Source organism: Podarcis tiliguerta (genome assembly GCF_965153285.1).
Source record: "Podarcis tiliguerta genome assembly, chromosome: 2".
Taxonomy (NCBI): domain Eukaryota; kingdom Metazoa; phylum Chordata; class Lepidosauria; order Squamata; family Lacertidae; genus Podarcis; species Podarcis tiliguerta.
The window spans coordinates 20,558,250-20,582,229 of record NC_139535.1 but is presented as its reverse complement, the minus strand read 5'-3'; the positions used below and the strand labels follow the sequence as shown (position 1 = coordinate 20,582,229).

Here is a 23,980-nt window from a genome sequence, read left to right as displayed (position 1 = left end):
TCCCACCTCCTGCCCACCTAGCAGTTCGAAAGCACACCAGTGTGAGTAGATAAATAGGTACTGCGGTCGGAAGGTAAACAGCGTTTCTGTGCACTCTGGCTTCTGTTATGGTGTCCCGTTGCACCAGAAGCAGTTTAGTCCTGCTGGCCAGATGACCCGGAAAGCTGACTGTGGACAAACGCCGGCTCCCTCAGCCTGAAAGCGAAATGAGTGACACAACCCCACAGTCGCCTTTGACTGGACTTAACCGTCCAAGGGTCCTTTACCTTTACCTTTAAAAGGTAAAGGAACCCCTGACCATTAGGTCCAGTCGTGGCCGACTCTGGGGTTGTGACGCTCATCTTGCTTTATTGGCTGAGGGAGCTGACGTACAGCTTCCGGGTCATGTGGCCAGCATGACTAAGCCGCTTCTGGCGAACCAGAGCAGCGCACGGAAACGCCGTTTACCTTCCCCCCGGAGCAGTACCTATTTATCTACTTGCACTTTGATGTGCTTTCGAACTGCTAGGTTGGCAGGAGCAGGGACCGAGCAACGGGAGCTCACCCTGTCATGGGGATTTGAACCGCCAACCTTCTGATCGGCAAGCCCTAGGCTCTGTGGTTTAACCCACAGTGCCACCCGCGTCCCTTACCTTTACCTTTACATACACTTAAATTTTTGTTGATCATAAACCACTTTGAAAGTACTTTGAACTGATGGGAAGGGTTTTGAAATAACAGCACCAGCCTGTTTTAATAATCACACAAATTATTATGCTTGAAATAGTTTGTTGAGGCACCATGCAGATCATAGGATAAGTCAGGCTCAGCCCCAAAAGTGCAAAATGGCTGAAAAATAGAAAAGGAGACTTTGCCATGAGCCCTCTGTTCCATCAGGATCTGGCATGGTTTGATGGCTGTGGATGGAAGAGGAGGAAGGAGAAGAAGCAGGGCGGGACAGCTTGAAGGGTATAGAGGTCCTCCCCTTGTGACTCCAAATGTTGGAAAAAGGGGAGCAGATCCACCAGCACTCTCCATTGCCCCTCCTGAGAGCACAGAGCCTCCTTTGGGATGGGAGAGAACTTAGACCAGTCAATGGGAGGAGGCCAAGCAGGAGGCAGGTTCGGAGCTGGAGACGAGGGGCAGAAGCACAGTCTTGTCACACGGAACCATGCGCCGCCTCCATAGGCGCAATCAGAGCATAAGGAGAGCCCTGGCAGATCAGGCCCATCTAGTGCAGCATCCTGCTCTCACAGCAGCTAGCCAGGTACCTCTAGGAAGCCCACAAGCAGGAGCCAAGAATAAGAGTTTGGATTTGATATCCCGCTTTATCACTACCCGAAGGAGTCTCAAAGTGGCTAACATTCTCCTTTCCCATTCCCCTAAACAGTTTGTGAATCTTTGTACTTTTGTCCCTTTACTGTATTTATTTTTCCCGATTTGAACTATAAAAATTGTGATTTTCTTGAGTCAAAATGAGAGTACCCCTAAACCTTTTTTTAGGGGGGGGGAAGCACTGCTATAGAGGCATACTGCTGCCAACATTAGAGGTACGTAGATCATAGCCATCGTGGCTAGAAGCCTTATACTCCACGAATGGGTCCAGCCCTCTTCTAAATCCATCCGCGTTGGTGGCCGCCATCACATTACACGGGAGCAACTTAGTTTAACTGTGTGGTGTTTGAAGACCTCATTTTGTCAGCCATTCAGATTCATTAGATGACTGGATGGCTTTCAAAGGGGATTAGGACAAATTCATGGAGGATCTGCTTGACTAGCACTGCCAGAGGCATGATGCCTCTGCGTACCTTGGAATCCCAGGTGGGGAGAGTGGCGGTGGCACTCAGGTCTTGCTTGTAGGCTCACCGCACACATCCGGTCAGCCACAGTGCAATCAGGATCCTGGTTTAGAAGGGCCACTGGTCTGATCCAGCAGGCTCCTGTTCTTGTGACCTTAGCATTATAAGAGAGAAGGAGAAAAGGGAAAAAAAAACCTTTCCCAAGCCACTTTCTCTACACAGTTTTAAACCCCTCTATACGTCTTGGCTTACGCACGGCATCGGTAATTTAATCATAATATTTTTTTATTTATACCCCACCCTCCCCGGCCAGAGCCAGGCTCAGGGCGGCTAATACCAGTAAAATTACAATAAAAACATAATAGGGGGAAAAAAACAATTTAAAATACAGGTTAAAGATACAATTCAAAATGCAGCCTCATTTTAATCATAGCCCAAAAATCAAAACCATAAGAGGAAGGAAACATAAGGGTCAGACTGAGTCCAAACCAAAGGCCAGGCGGAACAGCTCTGTCTTGCAGGCCCTGCGGAAAGATGTCAAGTCCCCAGGGACCAATCTCTTGTGACAGAGCGTTCCACCAAGTCGGGGCCAGTACTGAAAAGGCCCTGGCCCTAGTTGAGACCAAACTAACCATCTTGCGACTTGGGACCTCCAAAATGTTGTCATTTGTGGACCTTAAGTTCCTCTGCGGGGCATACCAGGAGAGGCGGTCCCTTAGGTACATGGGTCCTAGGCCGCATAGGGCTTTAAAGGTCAAAACCAGCACCTTAAACCTGACCCTGTACTCCACCGGGAGCCAGTGCAGTGCAGGTAAAGCAGTGCAGGTAAAGCACTGGATGAATGTGATCCTGCGGCAAGGACCCTGTAAGGAGCCTCACCGCAGCATTCTGCACCCGCTGGAGTTTCTGGGTCAGCTTCAAGGACAATGTCTACCCCTGAAAAGCAGCAGCTCTCTGGAGTCTACAGCAGAGATCTTTTCCAGCACATTGGTCTTGAGGCTCCAGAAACTGAGCTCGGAACCTTTCCATTTCAAGACGTGGGACAACTAAGGCAGCTTTTCTATCACATTAAAAAATGAAGAATGCTGATTCTCGTTCTTATACATCTTATATGGACGCGACAACCGTTAACTAATGGGTAGGGGGCAACGTGGATATCCTAGAGGGAACACTCCTCATATTATTGTACATGAGGCCTTCCAGAATAATATCAGGAGGTGGACTCAGTCCTTTCACCAAATTTGATTCAGCAGTCCCTGCAAGAGAGGGATTGGGCTCCCAAGGCTGTAAACATTTTTTTATTATTATTTGGGCCAAATGTCTGCGTCTTTTCCACAGAGTCATCAATGTCATGCCTTGTTGAGACCAAAGGGCTGTTTAATTTCATCAGGCAGGATTCTCCCCTCTCCTTGCAAAACATTTAACTAGGCCAAAGGTTACGACACGGCCAGGTCTCCGCCGGATCAATGATTGACAGCACTGAATCACCAAGTAGTGGTGACCTGACCCTTCCGAAGAGCAGAAAGGGGCCAACTTTCAGTTCCAGCGGCAACATCAAGAGACCCCATTAACTGCCTCCCCCCCCCATCGCAAGCTCAATGGGTGGACCAAGGCCCACAGAGGGAGTGGGGCTCAAGTGCAGAGTTGCTCTCCTTAACACTTGAATGAACAGCAGGGACCTTTCCTCCTCTCTGGCAACTCTATGTGTTATTCTGCCGTGCACCTGAAACTCACATGACAACCCCAGAGGGGTCATAGTTTAATACTAGCATGGTGCAAGCCAAGGGTCAACAGCGTGAGCAAGAAGAAACAGCGAGGACAACCAGGAGCCAGAGCAGTGAAATGACTTGTATTTTCTCCACGCTGTTCTTGACAATGTCCTGAAGGTGATCTGTAGAGCTGGAAGGAACCCCAAGGCTCAACTAGTCTTGATTCCCAGCTATGCAGGAATCACAGCTAAAAGGATCCCTGATAGATAGCCACCTAGCCTCTCTTGATAATCCTTCAATGAAGGAGACTCCACCACCTTCCAGGGTAGTCTGTCCACGACCACACAGCCTGTGGTGTAGCGTGGGCAAGGCTGGGAGAAACCATCACCCAGGGCACAGTCTGAGGATGTCACATTCCTCACAATGCCCTGACGCATCACGAGCTGTCGCGTCCTTCGCACATTGCCCACCAGTTGGAGGGCACCTTGAGAAGGACGCAACAGCTCACAGCGCCCTGAGAGCCCTGCACAGTTTGAATGAGTCTCACAAAGCAGCGCTGGGCTCTCAGGTACGTCCCTCAAAGCAGGGCCATGTCAGCCGGCCAGACTCCCCACTGGGCAGGTGACACAGCATGGTCCTGTTTAGGTCCAGTGGGTGGGAGTCGCTCCGGCCGTGCCCCCTGCCTCCACAGCATACACGTCCATCCCAGCTACAGTGGGGAACACTCTGCCACTGCACACAGCTCTTACTGTCAGAAAGTTCAGGGCTGATTTAGCTTTCCCATTTGTAGTCTCTCTCTTTCTCAACTGGCATTTAATCCCAGGCGGGACCCCTCCATGGTGAGAACTATCCATTTAATCCTACTGTGGTTTCCTGTTCTTGGATCTAGGTGTACTCATTATTCATGGTGCATCTTAAGGTCCTCTGTGCAATCCCGTGGGCTGGAAACTCTTTCTGACAAACTCAACAAACGGGGACGCTTCTCGTTTTAGCAATCCTTCTCAGAAACCCCATACAATATCCTGTTCGTTTCCCAATTCTTGTGCCAGCCGCCCAATTACTTAAGCCTACGTGGGTTCAGAATTTTGAGTCATCTGCCTTTTGTTCCGTTTGACATTTGCACAACCAGGTGAGTTCAAAATTGGGGTGAGAATTAGCACAGTGGGCAGAGCAGGAAGCTCAGCACAGAGAGATGGGTGCAAGTGAGCACTTTTATAGAAGAAGAAGAAGAAGAAGAAGAAGAAGAAGAAGAAGAAGAAGAGGAGGAGGAGGAGGAGGAGGAGGAGGAGGAGGAGTTTGGATTGGATATCCCGCCTTTCACTCCCCTTCAGGAGTCTCAAAGCGGCTAACATTCTCCTTTCCCTTCCTCCCCCACAACAAACACTCTGTGAGGTGAGTGGGGCTGAGAGACTTCAAAGAAGTGTGACTGGCCCAAGGTCACCCAGCAGCTGCATGTGGAGGAGCGGAGACGCGAACCCGGTTCCCCAGATTACGAGACTACCGCTCTTAACCACTACACCACACTGGCTTTGCCAGGAACAAAGAATGCTATGCTCTCCAACATTCCTGAGATGAAAATAGGGGCATTTCTCACTAACCTACCCCCCCCAAAAAAGGATGAGTGCCACCACCACATGGAACACAGCACACTTTCCACTGTCCTGAGAAAAACCCTTAATCCCCATTTAATTTTATTGTTTTGTAGTTTTACAAAGAGAAAAAACACACACATGCCAATAAATAAATTTTAGAAAGGGTCAAGATTAGATGCGGATGCACGAAGCACTTTTATTTTATTTTAAATCAAGACTCCTTGTGCTCCTCTCCTCCTTTCTTCCTGGAAAGCAGACGGCAGAGAAAAATCTCAGTTCTTTTTGACCAGGGGTGGCGAACCTGTGGTCTTCTAGATACAGCTCCCATTAGCCCCAGACCAGCATAACCAATGGCCTGGGATCATGGGAGTTGTAGTCCAACACTATTGGGTGGGCCAGAAGTTGCCCAATCCTGTTTCAGACCCAGTATGACAGTGAAGTTGTTTATCCCAAGCAGATGCATGGTCAAAGAAACAAACAAACCAGAGAATCCTAGAATTGACAGGGGACCATGAAGAGTCTTCTGTAACCTGTGCTCACTTGCTCAAACCATTAGAATTTTGTTTTATTGCCTTCAATGCTGATGTCGTGCACCTTAAATGCTCATGCAACCAGACATCCTGGATGATGTACAGTGCTACCTTGGTTCTCAAATGCCTTGGTTCTCAAACAACTTGGAACCCAAACACTGCAAACCCGGAAGTAAGTGTTCCAGCTTGTGAACTTTTTTCAGAAGCCAAATGTGCTCCGTTTTACGATACGATATCTTTATTGTCATTGTCCCATACAGAACAACGAAACTGAAAAATCTACATAAGACATTCAAAACCCCCTAAAAACTCTGAAACCCCATTTTAAAATAAAATATACTATAGAGACTCCTTATGCTGTGTTTAGAACCAGAATTTGCATTTTGAGTGTTACACCGAGGTCTGTCTGTTTTTGCTATTTATTCTGCATTTTTGTTTTGCGGCTCTTTTTTGTTTTGTTCTTGTGACTGTGTGGAACCCAGTTCAGCTACTGATCGATTGATTGTATGACTGCAGTACATTGTTTATTGCTTTAATTTTATGGATCAACGGTCTCGTCAGATAGTAAAAATTCATGTTAAGTTGGTGTTTTAGGGGTTGTTTTTCAAAGTCTGGAACGGATTAATCCATTTTGCATTGTTTTTATGGGAAGGCGCGCCTTGGTTTTGGAAGGCTTTGGTTTTGGAATGGACCTCCGGAACGGATTAAGTTTGAGAACCAAGGTACCACTGTAGTCCATTTCTTTGGGTAGGTAAAGTCATTGGAAATTGCTTTATCCTGAGTCATCACTCCATCTAGCCCAGTATTACCCCTACAATGACTGGCAATAGCCCTCCAGAGCTTCAGCCGAAATCCTTGCCCAGCCTTGTTGTCTGGCAATGCCAGGAATTGAACCTGGGACCGTCTGCATCCAAAGCACGGGCTCTGTCTCCTGAGCTATGGCCCTTCTTCTTGGTCCTGCCACCTTTGACCTAGATAGTCTTGCTGCTATTCTACTGCTGCTATTCTAGGACTGGTACTGGAAAGCCCAGGATTAAAGAGACGCCTCAACTAATCTTCCTCCAAGGTGGACCATTCCCTGACCATCTCCTGCCAGATAAGCGTAAATATACTGGGAGATGTTTGTGGAGAGGCAGTTCAGTAGACTCCTTCTTGGCTTTGTTATTGTCTGCTGGAACATCCTTGAGAGAAGACTTGAGTCGTTATTCGTTTATTCGTTTATTTACATTTTGTTAGTCAACCTCATGTGTTTTTCAATGTGGAGGTTGCCCTCTGAACTACCACAGTAGCTTACTCCCATGCAATGCTATCTTCAACCCTTCTCTAAACGAACCCTACAAACCCAGAAACCATCACCATGCCCAGCGATAACAGCCTAGCAGGGACGCAGAACCTGTGGCCCCCCAGACGTTGCAGGTCTACAACTCCCATCATCCCTTGACCGCTGGTTTTGCCAGCTGAGGAGGATGAGGGTTGGGAGTCCAGCCACACCTGGAGGCCACAGGTCCCACACCCTTGAAATAAGACTTTCCCCTTCACCCGCAGAGTATGATATGGGAGTGGCCACCCCACAGAGGTCCTCAGGCAACACCCAAAAAGTTCATTCAGGCAGGGGTTTAGGATCTCTCCCCAGATGTTCCTGGTTGAGGCTGAGCATGGGAATGCTCCCTTGTTTCCACACGAGAAGGTTTGGCGAAGGCATCACCCTGCGCTGCTGAGGCAGGCTTCATGGTGTACCTGGTGCTGATGGTGCGGCCAGACACACACCGGTATTCCGCATGCTCTTTCCTTTCCTTCCCATTCTGGCAGATGGTCAGCTCCACCGGCACCGAGGTGGTGGTCTCCTTCTTGACCACGTGGATCGTGAGCTGGGTGCAAGGAGGGATCTTGGCAGGCAGCATAACCTCCACCTTCTCGCTGGTGGTGGTCGACTCGTGCTTCCCTTTCTCCACCGCCAAGACGTTGGCACCTCCCACGGTGACCTGGAAGGAGAAGCCGAGCTTCAGGGACGTGGTGTTGCTGAAGTGGAAGCTCTGGATGACGGTGGCGTTGTACTCCCGGCAAGTGTTGGCGGTGAACGCTTGCTCGTACTCGGTGCAATTGGTTCCCACAATCTCGTCGATCAGAACGTCCTTCTCGTCCTCCACTTTCTTCTGGTCCCACAGGAGTTTGGCAGTGACGATGGGGCGGCCGGCCTGCAGGGGGCGCAAGTGGGACAAGCTGTCGTCAAAGTCGAGCTCCGTTTTGTAGTCGTGGACACGCTCCCCGGGCCAGGCGATGTGGTACCACCCGCCACGGTTCGGGTGCTTATACAGGAGCCAGGCGCCGCTCTGCACCACGTGGGAAGAGACCCGGTCGTTGAAGTAGCCGTAGGCGAGGTTGGTTTCTTCCTTCACCACTTTCTTCTGTCCCTCATAGTTGGGGAGTTCGTAGAGGGTGATCTGGGGGTCAGAGAGATCGTAGTGGACCAGCCGGAGGGAGGAGATTTTGTTGCTCTTGTCGATCTCTGCGTAATCCCCTTCCTCAAAAGCAAAGCCATCGCCCTCAAACTTGGAGGCTTTGTAGGCCACCCAAGGCTGCCCAATCACCTTCAGGGAGGAGATGCAATCGCCAAAATCCAGGTCGTGAAGGTCAGGGATGTCGCAGGTGAACTCTTTGCTGAGCCCCTGAAAATTGGCCTTGTCGTACACAATTATCTTGTTCACGCTGGGCTGTCTGGCAGACATCACAACCTCTGCAGGAGCGTCTCCCATGGCAAATGGGAGTCAGAAACAGTGGTGTTGCCCAGGTCTCCACTGCTAGAAGGGAAAGTGGAAAGATTTACTTTCTTGGTTCGATTGTACCAATTTCACATGGAAACAAAGACCTTTGCATGCATCTGCATGGGGCGACTTTTCTCCCTCTTCCTCCAAATCCTTCTAAAAAGAATAATCTATGTTTTTGGTGAAAATAGAGCCACATTCACACCACACATTAAAAGCATTATGATATTCCTTTAAACGCTGGTGGCTTCCCCCAAAGAATTCTGGGAGCTGGGGTTTGTTAAAGTTGTTAGGAGATCCCTATTCCCCTCACAATTCCCAGAGTTCCTTGTGAAAAGAAGAGGACTGCTAAAGTACTCTGTGAGGGGAATAGGGACCTCCTAGCAACTCTCAGTACCTTTAACAAACTACAGCTCCCAGAATGCTTTGGGGGAAGCCACAAGTGTTTAAAGTAGTATCATAATGATTTCAATGTATGGCGTGAATGTGGCCTTAGTCCTCACCCCTAACTGAAATACAGTGGTGCCTCAGGTTAAGTACTTAATTCGTTCCGGAGGTCTGTTCTTAACCTGAAATTGTTCTTAACCTGAAGCACCACTTTGGCTAATGGGGCCTCCCGCTGCTGCCGCACCGCCGGAGCATGATTTCTGTTCTCATCCTGAAGCAAAGTTCTTAACCTGAGGTAATATTTCTGGGTTAGCGGAGTCTGTAACCTGAAGCATATGTAACCTGAAGCGTATGTAACCCGAGGTACCACTGTACACCCATTTGTAACTGAAATGTACAAAAGTGCAAAAGCCCTCATCTGTTGTTACCTTTGCCACCATTCCCACCCAACTGTCGTTGTCTTTTTCCGTTGTCAGTAGACAGACAGGATTAAGATATTTTACGGTGCAGCAGCATCTAGGCTCATTGTACCATAAACTGAGATTACATTTCAAACTGTCCTCTCCATTCAGTACATGCATGAAACTTTCTTCTGTCAACATACCAGATCTAAACAGTTTCCATGGACTTAAAAAAAGAGCCAACCAGCCAAGATGACACACAAATTAACATATCATTGAAGTGAAGCCAATAGTATTGATGGGAGAGAAATTTGATTAAGTTCTCATGCAAAGGCAAATCTACCTAATACACAAATCAAAACACATTCATCCTCTGAAAATTCATGCTTCTCTGAATTTTGCAACACAGCTCTTGGATGAGGAATGTGTGCAAGTATGCGAATGCTAAAGTGTGCATTGAAATGCATATATTAGTGAAATAACATGCAAACATGCATTATATTAGGGAACATTTTGGAGGTCCCAGGTCCTAAGGTGGTTAGATTGGTCTCAACTAGGGCCAGGGCATTTTCAGTACTGGCCCTGACTTGGTGGAACGCTCTGTCACAAGAGACTAGGGCCCTGAGGGTCTTGACATATTTCCACAGGGTCTGCAAGACAGAGCTGTTCCACCTGGCCTTTGGCTTGGACTCAGTCTAACCCTTATGTTTCCCTCCCCTTATGGTTTTGACCTATGGGCTACTTTTAAAATGAGGTTGCATTTTAAATTGCATTTTAACCTGTATTTTAAATTGGTTTTTCCCCCTACTATGTTTTTATTGTAATTTTACTGGTGTTAGCTGCCCTGAGCCCGGCTCTGGCCAGGGAGGGCGGGGTATAAATAAAATTGATTATTATTGTTGCTGTTGTCTGGCCGGGGAGGGCGAGGTATAAATAAAATTGATTATTATTGTTGTTGTTGTCTGGCCGGGGAGGGCGGGGTATAAATAAAATTGTTGTTGTTGTTAACATTGCAAAAATATGTATATTAGGAGACAATTATACTAATATGCTGGCGAATGTCCATGTCGGCTTAAAAATAAAAAAATAAATCACAAACTCAAGGAAACAGGAAACTGAGAGAAACTTGGTAAGTTTCACCCATTCCTAGCCCACAAATACTGATCGGATGGCTCAACGCCCAGAAATAATAAAGTAATTATTCTTTAAAATGTGGATGCTAAAGAAATGCTGGTTTCACAGCTAAGAGTAGTTGGGCCTTCCCTTTAGCAGAGCTGGCCAGGATGGGCCCTGCGTCCAATTATTGGGACCAAATCAAGGTGTGTGTAGAAAGTGGAGAGAGACATGTTTTCTCTCCTGCTTTCCTAATGCTATAACTTTTTTTTGCTATCTAACGAAGCTTTGTGCCATCTCATGAAACATTGGGAGTTTCAGGACAGACCTCTGTACTCACTCCCGCATAGGCTTTGTTCTCCATCCACATTTGGAGGCAATGCGCCTTTGAAATCCAGTCTCCGAGAATCTTGCCTGCAGGAATAGTGCTGTCGCACTCAGGATCTGCTTACAAGCTTCTTGTAGACAAGGGTGAGAACAGGAAGCTGGGGTTGACAGGCCAGTGGTACCTCTGGTTACGTACTTAATTCGTTCCGGAGGTCCGTTCTTAACCCGAAACTGTTCTTAACCTGAAGCACCACTTTAGCTAATGGGGCCTCCTGCTGCTGCCACACCGCAGGAGCACAATTTCTGTTCTCATCCTGAAGCAAAGTTCTTAACCTGAGGTACTATTTCTGGGTTAGCAGAGTCTGTAACCGGAAGCGTATGTAACCTGAAGCGTATGTAACCCGAGGTACCACTGTATAAGCTTCTGCTTCACAGCCCCGTTTAGGGAAGCTTTTAATGTTTAATAGGTTATTGTATTTTAATACAGTGGTACCTCGGGTTACATATGCTTCAGGTTACATACACTTCAGCTTACAGACTCCGCTAACCCAGAAATATTACCTCGGGTTAAGAACTTTGCTTCAGGATAAGAACAGAAATTGTGCTTCGGCAGTGCGGCGGCAGCGGGAGGCCCCATTAACTAAAGTGGTGCTTCAGGTTAAGAACGGTTTCAGGTTAAGAACGGACCTCTGGAACGAATTAAGTTCTTAACCCGAGGTACCACTGTTATTCTGTTCTTATGCTATGCTGCTTTTAAAAAAATCTAAATTACTGAGCTGTCAAGGAAGCAGCAGATTGTGGCGCAGGCAGGGAGACACTTTTATGCTATATCTAATGATCAGGTAGGGTTGCTCTGTTTCCAAAAGTAAAGACCAGAACACCCTGAAAGAAAAAAAAAGAGGAATTTTTTTGATTGACTTGCCTAAGATGCAGACATTAATCCCGCCTTTGAAATCCCAGTAATGTCTGGGACAATCCAGATGTCTGGCAGCCCTATGATTAAGACTACTGAGCATGGGAGGGGAAGGGTAGTCAAGTAATGACTAGCAAATCGTTCAAAATTGCCTCTTGAGGGGACTGCATAGGAATCAGGAAGGAGGTAAAGGCTCACTATCACCTTCTTGAGAGTTTCCTGGAACATCTGGTTGGCCTTTTTGGGGAAACCAAAACACACTCTTGGCTGATCTTCCCATTTTCTAAAAGGATTCTGTCCGCTATAACCCCGTAGCAATGATGTAGCCGAATACATTTCACCAGAGAGGAAGGTGATCTGAGCCTTGTGACAGATGTGAACCCATTCCCCCTGTATTGCAATGCTTGGATTGAAACAGTCTGGATATCTTCTGCGTTGCCACTTCGGCTGCAGACACAGCACACTTCTGAAGCACCTTTAAATCTCTCCCCTCCCAGAAAGGAATAATGGGAACTGTAGCTTACTCTTGGAGCAGAACTACAGTTCCCAGCACCCTTAAAGGTAAAGGGACGCCTGACCATTAGGTCAAGTCGTGGCCGACTCTGGGGTTGCAGCGTTCATCTCGCTTTATTGGCCGAGGGAGCTTCCGGGTCATGTGGCAGCATGACTAAGCTGCTTCTGGCGAACCAGAGCAGCACATGGAAACGCTGTTTACCTTCCCCCCGGAGTGGTACCTATTTATCTATTTGCACTTTGACGTGCTTTCGAACTGGTAGGTTGGCAGGAGCAGGGACCGAGCAACGGGAGCCTACCCTGTCGTGGATTTGAACCGCTGACCTTCTGATCGGCAAGTCCTAGACTCTGTGGTTTAACCCACAGCACCACCCGCATCCCTTAGCAAACTATAATTCCCATGATTCTTTGGGGCAGACGCTGCTTTAAATGTATGTTGTTTGCAAAGCCATATAGATTTACAACGCAATGAGCTTAGGGCTCCAAGGAAGAAACCAACCTACTCCTTCGCAGATATTGAAGGCTCAATGTATCAGAGCCAGTTTCACCATGTTGGCCGCGCAGCCCCCCTGAACTCAGGACTCCAGTTAATTTCTAGGTGGAAAGAAGTGAGGCCGAATGCCATCCCCCACCCCTTGCTTTGGGTCAACAGATGCAAACGCAAAACCCAATTTATTGCACCCCTTCTAAGTTTTGGAAAATGTAAGCGCCTGGTGTGGGAGAACATGGGCATGTCACAAGAAGCAGAAATCAGGATATGATTATGATAGTGAAGCATTCAGACAACCATGTCTCCCTTGATTCAGAGGACTATAACAGAACTACCGTCGTACCTTGGTTTTCAAACAGCTTAGTTCTTGAACGTTTTGGCTCCCAAAAGCCACAAACCCAGAAGTGGCTGTTCTGGTTTGCAAACTATTTTTGGAAGCTGAACGTCCGATGGGGCTTCTGCAGCTTTCGATTGGCTGCAGGAGCTTCCTGCAGCCAATCAGAAGCCGTGCTTTGGTTTCCAAACGTTTTGGAAGTTGAATGGATTCCGTTTGACTTCCAAGGTACGACTGTACTTCCCCCCACAAGCCACTCCACACCAAAAAATGCATCATATTTATCCATAGCCTTTTAACAAATTTGTTGTGGCATTTCTTGTGTGTGGAACAGAGCCTTTTTGAAGTACAGTGATACCTCGGGTTACATACACTTCAGATTACATACGCTTCAGGTTACAGACTCCACTAAACCAGAAACAGTACCTCGGGAACTTTCCTTCAGGATGAGAACAGAAATTGCACGGCGGCGCGGCGGCAGCAGCAGGAGGCCCCATTAGCTAAAGTGGTGCTTCAGGTTAAGAACAGTTTCAGGTTAAGAACAGACCTCCAGAACGAATTAAGTACTTAACCCGAGGTACCACTGTAAACAATATAAGTGATGTAAAATATTCCTAGGACTCATTCACACAACCGTAGAAAATACAGGTTATGTGGCTGCACAGAAGAAGAAGAAGAAGAAGAAGAAGAAGAAGAAGAGTTTGGATTTGATATCCCGCTTTATCACTACCCGAAGGAGTCTCAAAGCGGCTAACAATCTCCTTTCCCTTCCTCCCCCACAACAAACACTCTGTGAGGTGAGTGGGGCTGAGAGACTTCAGAGAAGTGTGACTAGCCCAAGGTCACCCAGCAGCTGCATGTGGAGGAGCAGAGACGCGAACCCGGTTCACCAGATTACGAGTCCACTGCTCTTAACCACTACACCACACTGGCTCTCACAGGTAAACCCAACTCAACCTCATGCTGAGCACATGCCCCAAAACAATATTTACCGCACCGATGCTCTTGGCTGCTCTCCACTGACTTGGGAAATGTGTGTTAGGTTTCAAGCCGGATAAGTTCATGAGCAATGACCTGACTCCTTCCCTGGATGAGCAGCAGATTCCTCACCCTGCTTGAGTTTCCAACATGCCAACTTGGGTGTGTGAGTAAACCAAGCCATTGCTTCTTCTTGGCACTACCCGCCTTGGCTGGTTCTCACCCGAGGGCGCCAAGAAAGCCTGGCGAGGCAACTTATGGTAGTTTCAAACAAGTCATCAAGTAATAAACCTAATGACTGCAGGATTAGCATGCCCCAAACTCCCACTTGGTTCCTTGTCCCAGAGGCTCAGAGTCACGCATGAGGCAGGCAATGAGTTTGTAAAACAGCAGAAAGGAAGACCAAACTGAAGTTACTAAGTGCTCCCACCACCAGGCACCTAATTCTTCCTTTCCCATCAGGAATCGAACGCTCGATCGTTGTGTTTTAACTGTTGTAATAATAACAATAACAACACTGGTTCTCTCGGTGTTTCATTTTTCCAATATCAAATTCAGCTTTCCACATTCCAGCAGCAAGTTTGCAATTAAGAAAAATAACCCTCTTGAAAATCCATCAGTGTTTTAGATCGGAATTTCTCCCAGTACACACATTTAGGGGTAGCTTTGACTAACGTAACACATTCTGGCAAGCAATTTTCATGAGCATATTCATTTTCATGCAGGACTTCCCCTAATATTTTTTTTTTGGGGGGGGGGGTAAACATTGGTTGGATGAGTGCATTGCAAAATTCAGATACATGCAAATTTCAAAAGGATGGTTAAGTTTCAGTTCAAACCTCAAATGTAGATTTGATAGATTCACCTTTGAATGCGAACTGAGTTGAGTTTCTCCTCCATCCCTACTTCCAATATACTATTTGAAATTATAGTTGTGGGTGTGTGTGGACCAATTTTTTTCCCACTCTCTCCCTCTTCCTTTGACTTTCAAGTAACTACAGAACATTGCAGAGAGCTTCTCAATGAGGTGGCAGTGAACTATAGTTGGTTCGGTTAATTTCTCTGCAGGCAAAGAGCAAAATTATTATTATTTTTTAAAGTTTAAAAAAATATTTCCTGCATTTAACAAAGGCTCAAGATACTGGTTTCTAAGCTTCTTTCGCTAAAATGATACACAAACATAATCACTCCCTCTAATACCAAACTCAGGGTGGGTGCCGACAAAACTGTATCTAAAATAGCACCACCGAGAAGCAGAAGGGTGGTATAAGCACGCTCAGAGGAAGACGAAGTTTGCATTATTATTATTATTTTAAATTGGGATGGGTGAGGACCAAGCTTGCTCAGGAATCATGGTTAAAGTAAAATGTCTGTTTGCACACTGTGCTTGTAAATTGTAAACAATGCTGAAAACCCTAATAAGCTATAGATAACAAAGTCAGAAAATGGGGGTGGGTGGGGTGAAACATTCCACCCTAGAGAACGGCATAGCTGGCTGGCGGAACCCCAAACAGAGCATTCCTGTTAGGTGAGGCTACCCTGCAACATTTTGTTGCAGATCCCACTCGTATGTCCTGTTTTTAGGACTTATATCCCTGTGCTGTTCTCCCTCTCTTCTGCGGTACACGTTGCCCAAGTGTTCCGAATGCTGTGAAAGCTGAAAACCAGAACGATCTACATCAAGGAGAACATTTCCGCACATGTTAAAAGTGTGCAAGTTGACACAGAACAGCGATTAGGCCCATCACCTATAAATTAGAAGCCGCTGGTCCAAATCTCAGCAGCGATCTTAATGTGGGAGGGGCATGCAGAACTTGGCATCTCAGCTCTTTCACCCTGCGCTCAAAGCATAGCTGTCAACCTTCCCTTTTTTTGCAGGAAATTCCCTTATTCCAGCGCCGTTTCCCGCTGCTATCCCGGATTGTTGGATATCCCGTAAACTATCCCCGGGACAGGTGAGGCTGCTGATCCCTTATTTTCAAATCTGAAAGTTGACACCTATGTCTCAAAGACTGAATCGAGATTACTCTAATATTGTACTCTATGAATCAGAGAAAAAATAACAAAATGCAAATGGCTGGGTAAATTTGGATGGACTCTTCGGTTCCTTTGCTGTGGGGTAAGCAATCCTGCTCAGAAATCACCAGGCTGAATTAGCCAGACTGTTAGCAACCCACCACAAAGTTTGCAGGACACCCCTCTCCCCACCCCTAAACCCCATTTTAGGTAGGTGGCGTGGCTTACCCGAGACGACTGGCATCAACAGCTTTGTGTCTTAAAAAACGACTATCCCAGCACAAGAAGTGTTTATATCCCCGTGTTACAAACACACCCCTTTTAAATGGGGCGTTGAAGGCTGGGCTTTGATCTTGTCAGGACCTGAAGAGCAAAACTACAGGTTTTATCTGCCTCACGCCAACAGCAGACACATCCCACACATCTTGGGGAGCCAGATTCTCCCTCGCCCTGGGCGTGCAACAATCGTGTCACACAAACTCTTGGCCACTTCCTTAGCAGGGCGACTACCGCAGATTGCGGTAGGCTTGGCTTGTGACCTCGTCCCAACTTTTCCACCCCTCCCACCGGACGCTACCCCAGCGAAGGCTCTAGGGACAACTCCCTCAGCTTCATCAACCTGTGTGCAACCACAGATGATTAAGAACGGGTTGAATCAGTCTCAAAAGCTTGTGCAACTCCAAGTCAATCGCTGCAGCTGTTTCCAGGTGTTCTTGCAACACCGCCAGTTAATTCCCTTCACACCCTTGGGAAGGTTTACCACTGCAACTTTGAAGGAAGCAGGAAAGGCTTCACGCAGACTTCCAGGTTGCAAGAGACCAAACTTGCTAGGCCAGAGTTTGGTCAGAGCACATCAAGCTTTCCCGTGCTTTGAATTACAGTGTGACATGGCGCTTAGTGTGTCAGGCAAGGGATCGGGAGACCTGGATTCAAATCCTCACTCGGGCACAATGTTCACCAGATTAGAGAACTGGGCCAAAACAAACAAGATGAATTTTAACAGGGAGAAATGTAAAGTATTGCACTTGGGCAAAAAAAAATGAGAGGCACAAATACAAGATGGGTGACACCTGGCTTGAGAGCAGTACATGTGAAAAGGATCTAGGAGTCTTGGTTGACCACAAACTTGACATGAGCCAGCAGTGTGACGCGGCAGCTAAAAAAGCCAATGCAATTCTGGGCTGCATCAATAGGAGTATAGCATCTAGATCAAGGGAAGTAACAGTGCCACTGTATTCTGCTCTGGTCAGACCTCACCTGGAGTACTGTGTCCAGTTCTGGGCACCACAGTTCAAGGAGGACACTGACAAACTGGAACGTGTCCAGAGGAGGGCAACCAAAATGGTCAAAGGCCTGGAAACGATGCCTTATGAGGAACGGCTAAGGGAGCTGGGCATGTTTAGCCTGGAGAAGAGGAGGTTAAGGGGTGATATGATAGCCATGTTCAAATATATAAAAGGATGTCACATAGAGGAGGGAGAAAGGTTGTTTTCCGCTGCTCCAGAGAAGCGGACACGGAGCAATGGATCCAAACTACAAGAAAGAAGATTCCACCTAAACATTAGGAAGAACTTCCTGACAGTAAGAGCTGTTCGGCAGTGGAATTTGCTGCCAAGGAGTGTGGTGGAGTCTCCTTCTTTGGAGGTCTTTAAGCAGAGGCTTGACAACCATATGTCAGGAGTGGTCTGATGGTGGTTCCTGCTTGGCAGGGGGTTGGACTCGATGGCCCTTGTGGTCTCTTCCAACTCTATGATTCTATGATTCTATGTGACCTTGAGCCAACCACCACGCCTCAAGCCAACCTCCATTTCTTGGTCTCATTTGAACTCAATGCAAGGGTGCTCCTCAGCTGCAAAGCAACCCTTAAACTCATATACCCACAGCTTTGATATGGTGGCGGCGGGTACACATGCAGCACCAGAAAATTCAGCGCTGGATTATAAGTTAAACAAGCTATAGCTTAAGACCCCACTCTCTTAAGCCCCCCCCAAAAAAAAACTAAAGGGGGGGGGGAGCTGAATGTACATTTCCAAAATATAACAAACAAATAAAATGAAACCTACACACAGCAAGAGTGTTTTGTGTTGTGTAGGCCCCTATAATATAAGTAATGGGCCCCGCCTGCTCCCTAAAATATCACTGGTTTGTTCATTTCTAGATATAGGGTGCCTACATTCTGCATGTGCAAATGGCTTCAGATACCTATTAGGTCCATAAATTACCATAGAGCATATATTCAACACAAAAAACAGCGACAATTTGTTGTTGACAAAGGACAGCTGGACATATAAAGGGCCCCATTAATACCTTCAGTAGCTTAGGGCCTCATCAAACCTAAATCCGGCCCTGCCAGAAATGCAGAGCGCTGCGATTGATCAACTGCACGTAAGAACGAAAGACAAGATTTGCTTCTTTTTTCTTAGAAAAAGTTTATTTTATCCCGGAAAGGGGCTTGGTAGATGATGGAGCCCACGACGGGCGAGGCACTGTGTTATATGGTTGCACAAATAGGAGGCAGTAACAAAATTCACACACACACACACACAAATCCATAGATATGGAAATCAAATCCTGAACTGGCATATAAATAATTCTTCAGCAACATTGCTCAGAGGTAGCAGGCTCAGAAAGCGATGCTGGCATTTTCCCAGGCTGGAATCTGACGGCTCCCATCTCCCTTGGCTAGCACTCTGCTTGTGTCAGTATGCCTAAGGCAGTATTAGAAACCATTGCAAGGCTGGCTCAACTCACCAGGGGTATCACACTGGTGCGCGCGCGCAGAGATCTACACAGGCACTTGTTGGATCGCCCCTGAGGGATGTATGCTTTATTCTGGCAAGGGAAGCATCGTCCTTAGTGTGTGTGTGTGAGGGGGGAATAGTCTCGTGGCCACACTGAGCCCTGGAAACACCTGCAAAAATTTTCTTCACTGCTTCCCAAAGGTCTTCAGGATAGTGGCTTGAGCTCTCGCTCTCCTTTCCAATGTAAGAACTGGAAAAAGGAAGCTACCCCTGGATCTTGAACACAGCGTGGCATCATGCAAGACCCTTGTCCCTTTCATACTGCAGAGGGGCAGGTTTGTGACCAGCACGCAATAGGTTTGCTTCTTAAGGCTGGCTGTGATTCGTGGATACCTGGCTAATGAGGACATAACTGGATGAGCATCCAGGGCCACTTAGCACCGTGTGTTTAAAGCACTGTGATACAACCATGGCTTCCCCCCAAAAGAATTCTGGGAGCAGCAGTTTAAGGGGTGCAGAGAGTTGTTCAGAAGCCACTAGTCCCTTCACAGCAATTAAATCCCTCTTCATAGGAAATTTTGGGAACTGTAGGGGAATTGGGGGTGGTCTCCTAACAACTCTCAGCACCCTTAAACTGCAGCTCACAGGATTCTTTGGAAAAAGCCATGAATGTTTAAAAGCATATCACGGTGCTTGAAATGCACAGCGTGAATTTGGCCTAAGTCAATTCGCCATTGTCAGATTTAGTGGCCCCTGGCGCTAATATCGGCCTCTCCTCCTGTGATTTGGCATAAATAAACTCTACAGTGATCGGAGGAGAGTTGGGCTAAGAGAAGGGCGTTGATCCGCCACTCAGGCTTGAATCTGCCAGAGGCTGGGCCCCACTAGCTATCCTTAAAAATACATATCCCAGATACTCTATGGGGCCAATGCAAGGAGCTGACGAAGGCCCTGCCAGCACTCTTTCGAAGAACAACCTCCCATTAAAAAGGCAAGAAGGCATTGGCCTAATTATTTCAGGTGCCCCCAAGGGAAACATACTTCCAAGATTCAGAGTCAATGCTATAGGCTCATGTTGTTCTCTCAGATTCCAAAGCGCGCACACACACAAACGAAGGTGGGGAGACACTCAACCTGTGGCTAAATGAGGATTTGTTCAGCTTCAGAAAAATATCTGTGGCGCCATCGGGCCTGCTTCTCTGCTAATAAAGACCTCAAGTTTACAGGCTACCACTTGGGTGGACTGGGATCAGAGCCACTGGGGGGCGAGGGGGGGGGGGAGAAAACAACACTCTGCCGCAGCCACAAGCAGAAGACCAAACTTCAAGATCTCCCGGAAGGAGGAGCTGACAGATGGGAACTGGTGAGAAAAGTAGACAGCAGGAATAGCCAACTTGGTACCCACCAGACTAGCAGTTCCCACTGTTATCCCCCGACCATCAGTCATGCAAGTTGGGAGCCTTAACAGCAACTTCCAAATCTGGTGGGCACCAAGTTGGCTAACCCCTCTTCCACCGTGAGCGCCAAGTTGCCGAGACAGAAACAGAAAGTTATTCAAGCTGTCAGTGGTTGGCTGGCTGGCAGGGCCAAAATACCTAGCGCCAGTGCTTTCTGAAGTTCCAAAATCTTGCCTTTCAAATTTGAAGCGGCAAACACAACTCAAGGTCCTCATTTGTACGGGACAGTCCTGGCACCAGGGGTTTCGATCAACTCCGACAAAGAAACCCAGCAACTCATGGATTTATTTTTTTCCTCGTTTTCACTTATTGATGAGGTTAAGTGGGGCCCGCTTTCCCCCTGCCACCCCTTTAACTTCCCCCAAGTGAAAGGAAGAGGGGGTAAAACACACATACACACACACACACCCATCAAGTCAAGGCACTGGAGGAAACTGGATTCGGACTTGGAATGGCTGGACAGGAATGGAAGCAGGGGGCTGTTCACAATAACCACGTCACTTCCCAGCTGGGCCAGAGAAAATGTTTCTATGCCCAAAAAACCACAGCAGGTAGATGATGGCTTAGCAAAAAAACAACAACAGGAGGAGGAGGAAGGCCCCGGGGCTCCCCACCAAAGGAACGTCACGCCAAATAAATAAGCATCTGACCACCAGAAGAAACAACCCCCCGTACCCGGCGTGACATCAAAACGCCAATCCAGTCCTGGCGCATGAAGGTCGGTCCAGAGGTCCACCAAACTCCCAATACTGAAAGGCGTAACAAGAGGAAGCCAGCAGGGACGGCTTCAAACACTGTTCACTCGCTGCCAGTCTTCTGCAGCCCTCACTGGTGAAGACAGGGGACAGTCCTTGTGTAAACAGAGCAGAGCTCATTGGTCTCTTTTGTCTTGGGGGCCAGGGGCTGCACGCCAGACCCCCTGTCTAGTCGGGGTGGGCAGCGTCCCTGCCACAGGCCTGGGATTTCATAGGTCGTCCACCCAGGGGCAGGAACTCAGCTATCAGCAGGAATAACGAGTATGTCAGCCTGTCGTCGCAGGAGAAACCGAGATACGTCCATCCATTCTGCAATGGCCCGTCCCAGTACTGCTGTCCAGAGGCCACCAGAGTCACAGGCTTGTGCCGGCTTTGGGGACTGTGGGCTGCTGGGCTTTGCGTCCGCCTTGCTCCAAGAAGGCAAGGAGCCACGGGTGGGCCAAGATCTGCTCCAGGGAAGGCCGGTTCTCTGGGGCCAGCGAGAGGCACCACTCAATCAGGTGACGGCAGTCTGCCAAAGCAGGAAAGAACCATGGTTATTACACCGCCCAATAGGAGCACACAGGAAGTTGCACGGAGTCAAGGCATTGCTCTGGAAAGCTCAACTCTTCCTACACCGGGGGTTCCTAACCTGTTTCCACAACCACCAGGGCCCACGTGGAAACTGCTGAGGGTCTTGGCACCCCATTTGATGGTTTTTCTGCCTGCTGTAGTAGTTGTGATGTGCTTTGTGTTTTTATGGCTTTTTCATTTCTTAGATATTGTAGTACCGTATCGGAACAGCATCAAACACAACATAAGAAACAAAAGAAGCAATACATACTTCGAGAAAACATAAACATTGAATGTGGCCGCACTGCAAATCACCTGAATGAAGCTCGCGGACCACAGTTTTTGGACCCGTGGGCCAGTGTTCGAAATTAGCCAGGTGTATTTTGCACCTGGCTATTGGCCACTCGCGACCAAGTGAAGGTGCCCTGGCCCCAGGACGGTGCCTGACATCTCCACCATCTGGAGGTGCAAGCCTGGGGATCCTTGGATCTCAACTGTTTCCACATACTAATAACACATCCTGTAGAATTCTGTCCGTTATATTTTATCGGCACAATTGGAATGAATTTCAGGAACCAAATGCTTTCCCTGTGCAGCCCGAGCAGGGGCAGCGAACGACGTTATAGCTGATTGCTGTAGCTCATCTTCGATTAACCCATCCCACTGCCCTCCTCACACAGCTGTGAAGAATATTGTTACGTTATGAATGGTCCGTGTCACCATTAAGAAAAAGAGGTAGGAATAGGTCCAATATATATGTGGACTGTCCCTGGATCAAGTGACTTTTCTTGTTTAAAGTTCTTAACTTGTAGCTCAAGGTTGCCACCTGAACTAGCCAGATGTTTAACTGATCAATCACAGTCACTCCCATCCTTTGAAATATAAGACTTTAGAGCCATCATGCCCAAAAATGGCAGCCAGACATTCTGCTTTGGTGACTGTTGTCCCTGGTTTAAGGAGCCATTTGGTGCCTAAGCTTAGATATCTGAGTTTCTAACACTGCCTGTGGCCTAACTCTGGCTGCAAGCAGCTTTCCAGAACTTCAGGAAGGATCCTTTTCCACAAAACCCTACCTGGAGAGATTGAATCTGGGGCCTTCTGCCAGTGAGCTACAGCCCTTCCTCATATCATCAAATAAAAGAATTGCAGGAAAGGCCCACGAGGATCATCTAAGTCCAGTGTTCCCCATACTTGGGTCTCCAGCAGTTTTGGACTACAATTCCTATCATCCCTGACCATTGGGTTGCACTAGCTAGGAATGATGGGAGTTGTAAGGTAAAGGTAAAGGGACCCCTGACCATTAGGTCCAGTCGTGGCCGACTCTGGGGTTCGGCACTCACCTCGCTTTATTGGCCGAGGGAGCCGGCGTACAGCTTCCGGGTCATGTGGCCAGCATGACAAAGCCGCTTCTGGCGAACCAGAGCAGCACACGGAAACGCCGTTTACCTTCCTGCCGGAGTGGTACCTATTTATCTACTTGCACTTTGACGTGTTTTTTAACTGCTAGGTTGGCAGGAGGAGGGACCGAGCAACGGGAGCTCACCCCGTCGCGGGGATTCGAACTGCCGACCTTCTGATCGGCAAGTCCTAGGTTCTGTGGTTTAACCCACAGCACCACCCGCGTCCCGATGGGAGTTGTAGTGGGGCTCAAACCCATGACTCTGAGATTAACAGCCTCATGATCTGCCGACTTGAGTTATGTTATCCTTGTCTTGCAAAGCACTTTGTGCCTTGCACCTCATTAAGAACTTATCCCAAAATGCCTGACAATTAGTCCTATTTTAAGAGATAAGAATAGGAGTCGGAAGATTATTAGTTTCCCTAAGGGTATTCAGGATATTATTTACAGTAGAGCACAGTCTATTCAATTCAACAACGCTCATTTCAACTGAACGAGGCAGGAAGTGCTATGCATATGGAGCAGACTTCAATCAGCTTTTATGAGGTAGGCCAATCCGCCCCCAAGGGCAGTATCCTGTCACATGAGCCTACCAACGCTCCATAGTCCAAACCACTGTGGCACTCCAGGGCTCAGTGACAAATTAAGTACAAAGGAGTTGCCAAATTCAAGAAGCATACATTAAGAATTCTTAAGGAACCCAGGGGTGAAATTGCTGGTCTGACAAAAATAAGCATCTTGACTGAAAAAGAAAGAAAGAAAAAGAAAACTAAAGATCAGGGGTCAGCAAACTTTTTCAGGAGGGGGCCAGTCCACTGTCCCTCAGACCTTGTGAGGGCCGGACCCACCCTCTCCTGAAAGGACCCTCCCCCCGCCGCATGTTCGGCAGCGTCATCATCCTCTGCCTCAGCCAGGGGTCCAGAGCCCAGACCGCTGGCCTGGGTGGTGGAGGCAGCCTGCCCGGTGCCACCGCTTCCTCCCGCTCAGCTCTTGGCCACACACAGCCGTCTCAGTGGGAAGGAAAGGGTGTCGCCCAGAGGCATCCGCTGCTTTGGATTGGCTGCAGGAGCTTCCTACAGCCAATCCAAAGCCGTGCCAGTGTCACGAAAGTCAGCCGCCGCGCCGGGACTGACCGAACGGGCAGCAGGGTCCACGGGCCGGATTTACGAGCCCGGTGGGCCGCAGTTTGCTGACCCCTGCTAAAGATCAACTAATTAACTTTGGCATTCTGTG

The 23,980-nt window shown here is 47.9% G+C and overlaps 2 protein-coding genes across 3 annotated transcripts in view; both read right to left on the bottom strand.

Moving 5' to 3' along the window:
* Positions 1–5,250: 5,250 nt before the first annotated feature.
* LOC310670712 (epidermal differentiation-specific protein-like) lies at positions 5,251–21,072 on the bottom strand. The gene is made up of 3 exons (XM_083426409.1): positions 17,616–21,072; positions 16,072–16,813; positions 5,251–8,407 (listed from the first exon to the last, which is right to left on the bottom strand). The coding sequence occupies exon 3, from the start codon at positions 8,360–8,362 to the stop codon at positions 7,226–7,228; it is 1,137 nt and encodes a 378-aa protein (XP_083282535.1). The 5' UTR covers positions 8,363–8,407; positions 16,072–16,813; positions 17,616–21,072; the 3' UTR covers positions 5,251–7,225.
* Positions 20,351–23,980, bottom strand: part of LOC310670600 (serine/threonine-protein kinase pim-3-like) — a 16,700-nt gene continuing 13,070 nt past the window's right edge. For both annotated transcript variants that reach the window (XM_083426176.1, XM_083426177.1), the window contains exon 6: positions 20,351–21,307. In XM_083426176.1, the coding sequence (XP_083282302.1) occupies positions 21,150–21,307 (158 nt within the window). In that variant the 3' untranslated portion in view covers positions 20,351–21,149. The remainder of the gene's footprint in view (positions 21,308–23,980) is intronic.